Source organism: Bactrocera oleae, chromosome 3 (genome assembly GCF_042242935.1).
Source record: "Bactrocera oleae isolate idBacOlea1 chromosome 3, idBacOlea1, whole genome shotgun sequence".
Lineage (NCBI taxonomy): Eukaryota > Metazoa > Arthropoda > Insecta > Diptera > Tephritidae > Bactrocera > Bactrocera oleae.
In genome coordinates this window covers 88,406,264-88,413,306 of record NC_091537.1, presented here as the reverse complement: position 1 = coordinate 88,413,306, position 7,043 = coordinate 88,406,264, and the positions used below count along the sequence as shown (strand labels likewise).

At 36.6% G+C, this 7,043-nt stretch overlaps 1 protein-coding gene across 1 annotated transcript; it reads left to right on the top strand.

Annotated features, from left to right (window-relative positions):
- The first annotated feature begins 269 nt into the window (after positions 1 to 269).
- LOC106615108 (venom dipeptidyl peptidase 4) lies at positions 270 to 6,708 on the top strand. Its single transcript, XM_014231172.3, has 8 exons — positions 270 to 786; positions 3,803 to 3,897; positions 3,958 to 4,088; positions 4,150 to 4,944; positions 5,010 to 5,208; positions 5,550 to 6,087; positions 6,156 to 6,370; positions 6,442 to 6,708. The coding sequence occupies exons 1-8, from the start codon at positions 609 to 611 to the stop codon at positions 6,574 to 6,576; spliced, it is 2,286 nt and encodes a 761-aa protein (XP_014086647.1). The 5' UTR covers positions 270 to 608; the 3' UTR covers positions 6,577 to 6,708.
- The last annotated feature ends 335 nt before the right edge of the window (positions 6,709 to 7,043 follow it).

The window sequence follows — 7,043 nt, the reverse complement described above, 5'->3', positions numbered from 1 at the left end:
TCCCCATGTAATGCAAATCGTATGAACAGACAGGGAACGTTAGTGAGAGTAATGAAGTTTTGCAAGTGAGCGCGACCTTTAAAAAATGTTGGCTTAAGCGATGAGCGAGATTCAGATAACAAGTACTCCGCTGTTTTGAAGTAATATCAGTAGATCTGGCGATGATCGTGACAATCGCTTATCGGCTATGTTAGCACTGACATTTGAGTGCGTTGAACAGCCGTAGAGCGCAAGCTGGCCGATCATGGCTTATCATTTCAGTGTGCCGTGGCAACCTGTTGGAGCTCAGTTGAACGCTGGCAGTCCAGTGCAGCGGTTGTGTGGTGCGCGTAAACTTCTACGAAGTGCAGAATCGGAGTAGTGGGTGCGAGTGAATGGCCGGTGTTGTTGGTTATCGTTTAGAAATTTGTATGTACTGACTCGTTTGCGTGCGACGTGCATAATAATTGATTTGATTTACATGAAAATCAAATAAGAGTTCACTGACGTGTGCGCGTACTTCACGCAGTGATTTATGTGTCTGGGTTGATGCAAAAACAAAACAAAAAATTAATTGCAAACGAAAAATAATTAATTAAAAATTACTTTAAAAAAATTAAAACTTTCAAATGATTTGGAAAACAAATTTAGTGCTCTTGTTGTTGGCGCTGATAAGCGCAACGCAGGCGCGTAATTTGCCACGTGCTGATCCAACAAGCGAACCGGATAAAAAAACACCTTGGGAATTGACTGAAGCGCTTTCGGCTAGCGGGTCTTTACGTGGTTTCAACGGAAGTTGGATTAATGGTAAATGATACTCTCATTTTTACAATGAAATCGACTAATAATAAGTACTAGCGTGTAGCATTTTTGCGTTAGTTAATTCTACGTTGCTAGCAAAAAAATTCAAGTAAAAAATTAACCAACATTCCGGTTAAACTGGCTAAAAAATTTCAACTTTAACTTTGGTTATGGAATTTAAGATAAATTTACTGTAGTCACATACACTACTGAGATGGTTAACTAAGTCTATAATCGTGCCATCTAACGCTAAAATCTTATCAATGCCTCTATAAATCTAATCTATCAATTGCAGCCACAGTCGCATTTCTATTTGTATATGTGCTATAATTTTTAACACTTGTTTTCTTATTTATTGCCTAATAAAACCTTATCGATACGTGCAATAAAGCTTTATACACACCATGTCAAAACTATTTTTAATTTGAAATTCCTGAAACTTGTGGAAAAGTCATATATTTGCGTGTCACTTGAAAGTTGCCACTGCCTCTATATATGCACCGATTATATGTATATACATATGTATTTATGTTTTTAACGGTTTTTCCAAACTAGCTGAGCTTGTGGCGCGCTCTCGCTTGCACAAATTGGCAGTTTTTATCTAAATGATCTTGACTTTTAGCTTGGCTGTCATTCGCTCAATTTAACCTGATTAATTTTCATGGTGAAATGCGTTGGTGGACTAGACTTAGGCCATTAATTACTATGACCTATGTTTGGATATACATACATACATATTATATATTAGCTAATACGAATAAAAGGTCTACCAACAATAATGACGTGCTGTTAAAATGAAATAAAACACTTAAAAATTGATGCTGTTTTGTTTTTGTTATACAAATAATTTTATGCCATTTACGATTTAAACAAAATTTGTGAATTTACGTAATAATCTTCAACAATTTTCAAGTGATGTACTAAAGCGAAATATGATATGATGAAATGACAAACCTTAATGAGCACACTGACAAAGTTTGACACAAATCCGTAAACAAATATGGCGGCCACGAGCTGTCAAAATATGTCAACCTTATTGCTAGATGCTGTACTCATGAAATAATGAATCTATAAAGAATTATGTCAATTTATTAACATTCAACCTTAAAGTGGTTTAGACGTTAAAACTTCAAACTTTTCCTGCTGAGTGGTGATTTTATATGAAAAGAGTAGTGCTTTTTAAAAAACCAGTCGAACAATTGATCCTAAAAAAATGATATTTAAAAAAATTATATGACAAAACAAATTATATGTTATCGTGTTTTAATTCAATATTTATTATCGTCTTTAAAATAGGCTCCTTTTGAGCCAATAGAAGCATGCCAATGTTTCATATAATTTTCCAAAGACTTGTTCTCTGCTGAAATGGCCTTAATTGCTTTCAGCAAATTTTGACTTTTTCGGTTCAACTTTGGAGCGAGGTTCGCTAATGATGCGTTTGCTGAATGTAGGGACCTCAGTTATGTTATGCTACCTCTACCCGACGTTGTTTGGGCAAAAGATTCAGGTATTTTAGGACGAGCTTAGAATTGAAAAATATCTTGAATCGATACGTGAGAGATGCTGAGCTACACTGCTATCTCTCTGATGCTAACACGACGGTTATTAAGCATTGTTTCTCCAATTTTTTCAATTTTATTGTCATTAACAGAGGTGGATGGACGACTCGCACTTAAATACTTGTGTTCGTGATAAAATAGGGTGCCAAAACACTTCTGTCAGAAAATCGTAAATTTGATAGTCAAACTTTTCGCGTTGTTAACAACCAGCTGCCTAACACACATTTATTGACATATGGAAATCAAACTTTACATGAACATTAAAATAGGGTTTTAACAATCTAGAAAAGTTTTTTTATCGATTCGATTTGCGCGTCCCGTTAACATGGACCAATTCGGAACAGTTAGGGTGTTCCAATTATTGAGAAAAACCCAACCAATAAAATTTTTTATCATTGGTTAGTCGTAGCTGGTTTATTAACATAGTTCATTGTTGATATAACCTCACCCCACCAAATATTCTATTTTATCCTATATAAAGCAATATTTTACTTTTATTATATAGTCAATCCATGTATTGTAAATAAATTTGTCCTCTTATGAATGCTCGCCATTTTCAAGTATATACTTCTCGAAGTAATTTTCAATGACGTGGAACATTAATTTAATAGGACCTTAGTTCTACATACTTTAAGAAAGAAGTGTTTTTTCCTAAAATGAAAAATATCTGAACCTATTTCCGGCAAGAAAAATTTTTGCACTAAATGCCCTAGCCGGTAAAGTGGTTCAAAACCTTTAAGATTCTCTATTTGTTCTGTGGCACATACCGCAAATAGAAAGAGGAGTTTAACCACTTTCTACTAGTTCTCTCATTACACTGCTAGTTTATGATATTATAAATTTCTTTTCTGATCTTTATGGTATAATCATAAATCTACACAATTTGTGACATTTTAGATTAAAGTGAAATTTCCAGAAAAAGCTTTCTATTTTTTTAATGAAAGATTTATTGTTACGAAATTAGTGAATTTTTAGATAAGTTAAAGTAACCTCGATTGATTTATTGATAGAAATTGGTATATAGCAGAAATATCCAGACCGACTGCATGATTTCTAAGTAAAAGCACCAAAAAGTTATCTCAGCATGATTTTAACTAAGTTGTAAAAATGGGGTGATCGAAGTTCGGCCTGGAAGAATAATAAGTTGAGGTTATGCTTAGTTTTTTTTATGGGAGTTGGTATATGGCAGAAGTATCATGACCAAATAAGGTTTCTTAGTAAAAAATTCCAAAAAAAAACTACGCTGATTTTTACTAAGTTGAAAAAAGTTGCAATAGAAGTTTGGACCTGGACGAATGATATAGTACAAGTATGTGCGTTGTGTTATGTCTTCATTAAGTGTCGTTAGATCAGCAGGAAACGTTAAACCAGCTCTTTTTCTCTATTATTCTTTTATAAAAGTATTATAACTTTATTCCTTTTTCTTCTTCCTTGTTTAATCGTCTACTAAATAAATATTTCAGATGTCGAATTCGCCTACAGAGCAGCGGACGGTTACCTCTATAAATATAATATGGCTGCGCTGAATCGTTCTTTACTACTGCCACCAGCGATTTTCGTAAGTAATATGAGATCATGAATATAGGAAAGTGTAGCTATATTTTTTCCTGCCCAACAGGAAGTATACCCGTCGGATCTTACGTTCACTTTTTCGCCCGACAACACCAAATTGCTCATACGCTACGATGTCGAACAACTCTTTAGGCATTCGGTGATCGCTAAATACTCATTGCTGGATATAGACACGAGGTAAATAAAGCGAAATCTTTTATAAAGTACAAATGTCAATAACTTACGACTTTGCTTGCAGAAATGAGACCAAAATCCATAATGGCGAAAAACTGCAGTTCTGCAGTTGGTCTCCGTCGAAAAATCGGCTCGCCTACATCTATGAAAACAATGTGCACATACACTACGAAGACGACGAGGAGTTGCAGCTTACCACGGATGGTGTCACAGGCGTTATTTACAATGGTATACCCGATTGGGTGTACGAAGAGGAGGTGCTGTCCAGCGGTAGTGCCATGTGGTGGTCTAAGGATGGTACACACTTGATCAGCGGCTATTTCAACGACGTCGATGTAAAAACTTTCAAATATCAAGTCTACGAAGATAGATATGTGAACAACTCGGTGTTGGAGTATCAATATCCCGAAGAACTCGATTTGAAATATCCCAAAGCGGGTACACCCAATCCGGTTGTGGGTTTACGTCTATTCAATATAGATACCAAAGAGTTAGTGCCCGTGAATATAACAGCGCCAGTGGATGTTGTCACGGACGACCATATAATACAAAACGTTGTGTGGATTGATGGTGAACGCATTTTGTTGGTTTGGCTAAATCGTCGCCAAAATTTGGCTTCGCTGCAGGAATGCACTGTGGCCGGTGTGTGTCGTGAGGTGACGCAGTTGTACGAGCCCTCCGGTTGGATAATGATAAGCACGCCTAAGTGTGAGGCTACGTACTGTACATTCACCTATTGGATCGATGATTGGCTGCAAGCGTGGAAGTTGGACTTGGCAACGGGCAAGAATCAATGGCAAACTCGTGGTAATTTTACGGTGCTAAATGCTTACTACTACGATGATGCTGCCGACGAGCTGTAAGTCTTGCAATGCCTTACTATGCCTACAGCGTATACAAAGTTTTATGAATTTTCCTCTCTAGCTTCTACCAAGCCACTTTGAAGGATCAACCCTTTCAAACGCATGTCTTCCGCAATAATGTATGTTTAAGTTGTGAGTTGCGCGATCTTGATAATAACGTGTGCCGTTCTGCAAGCGCCTCTTTCAGTTCGAATAGCTCGTACTTTGTTTTGAATTGTAATGGACCTGGACCAGCCGTTATACGTATTTTTGAGACAAAGGTAATGTTAACATAAAGCTGTTAAAACCAGACCTGATTTTGTGTGTAGATTTCGTTGTGATAATTCGATTGAGCTAGTGTTCATCACTATTTCCATCAGAGAACTGTGTTGTCCAAATGATTTTGAGACTGGTGAAGATGGCACCGGTCTTGTAGAGATCCTCAGACTATCCACCTGCATTATGATTGGTTTGGTTATAAAGTTAAGACTAACAAATTCTATTGCTAAGTAATTTAATGAAGACTGAAGTCTTTCCAAACTTTTATTTTTGGATGGACATCTTGGCATGTCTATCTACCATTAAATACATAAATACATAATCACATTTTATTTTATGTTAGACTAATCGTCAAGTTGCTGTCTGGGAAGACAATACCGCTTTCCGCGAAAGATTCGCCCAGAAAGAGTTTCCAGAAAATACTTATTTGAATGTAACACTGCCTGATGGTTCTTTTGCCGCAGCCAAACTACAATTTCCACCAAATTTGGACAAGTCCAAAAAGTATCCAATGATTGTAACTGTTTATGGCGGCCCGAACTCAGTGCGCGTCACTAGCTCCTTCAGTACCGGCTTTAACTTGTTTGTGACTACAAATCGCGAGGTCATCTATGCCTTCATCGACGGACGTGGTACCGGCAATAAGGGCAAGAATTTATTATTCAGTGTCAATAACAATTTAGGCGACTTGGAGGCACAAGATCAGATTTTTGTGACAAAATATTTACAGACCTTGTATTCGTTCATCGATAGTGAACGTGTTGGCATTTGGGGTTGGAGTTATGGTGGCTACATGACGCTCAAAACACTGGAGTACGATACGAATAATGTGTTCCAGTGTGGTGTGAGTGTTGCACCAGTTACCTCATGGTTGTATTATGGTGAGTAGTGTGGTCTAAGTAAGGTTTGGATAATAATTTAATACGAAAATTGCTTCTGCTTATTTTAGATACTATCTACACTGAACGTTATATGGGCTTGCCCACGGAGGAGGACAATTTGTATGGTTATCTAAAGAGTAGTGTGTTCCGTAAGGAGATTGACACTTTCAATGTTCACGATCTCCTGCTGATCCACGGCACGGCTGATGATAACGTGCATTATCAGAACTCGCTGTTGTTTGCCAAGAAACTGCAAGCTGCCAACATTTTATTCGAGGAAATGGTTGGTAGTTTACTTTGGTCTCCAGTATCTTTAACTGAAATTGGTAATTTTTCACTATACTCTCATTTTAGTCCTACACCGATGAAAATCACTCGATTGGCAGCTTTTTACCTCATGTCTACAATACAATTGACAACTTTTTCATCAGTTGCCTGAATTTACACGTTAAAGATGATGATGAGAGTGAGGAGGAGAAGAGTAAATGATTTCAATATAAGACTGGATTTTCAATGACCAGATTGTTCATATGACTAAGCAGCAGAAGTATTAGTTAGATAATGTTTTTCAATTACATTCCTCAATAAATGTTATTTCAAAGAACTTGAAATGTTTATAAATTGTGTGTATTGCTTTTAACTTAGCGGGTTTCAGTGATTAAGTATTGTTATACCCAAAGTATTATTGATCTTATTCTAAAAGGTTGGTCAAAGCATAGTTTAATGCTTGAAAGTTTGAAGCTTAGTGTCTCTAATAAGAATAATACAGTGCATCAATCGATGAATCCCTTGTATTAGCCCAAAGAGATTACTAGGCTATACAGGTATAATTAGCTCTTTCGCTGTACTAGGAAAAAAAAAAGTAAAACATTTGAAAGTGCTTTTCTGCCGTAGTGAAGCTGAGTATCAGAAGAGAGTCAGAACCTTAAGTATAAAATTCACGCGGGTCTCAGGTA

What these genes read in the sequence shown, in the direction of transcription:
- LOC106615108 (XM_014231172.3), top strand. Translation starts at nt 609, where the DNA reads ATGATTTGGAAAACAAATTTAGTGCTCTTGTTGTTGGCGCTGATAAGC. An exon ending in CAACGGAAGTTGGATTAATG is followed by an intron (nt 787 to 3,802) that starts GTAAATGATACT and finishes TAAATATTTCAG; the next exon opens with ATGTCGAATTCGCCTACAGA. An exon ending in TACCTCATGGTTGTATTATG is followed by an intron (nt 6,088 to 6,155) that starts GTGAGTAGTGTG and finishes TGCTTATTTTAG; the next exon opens with ATACTATCTACACTGAACGT.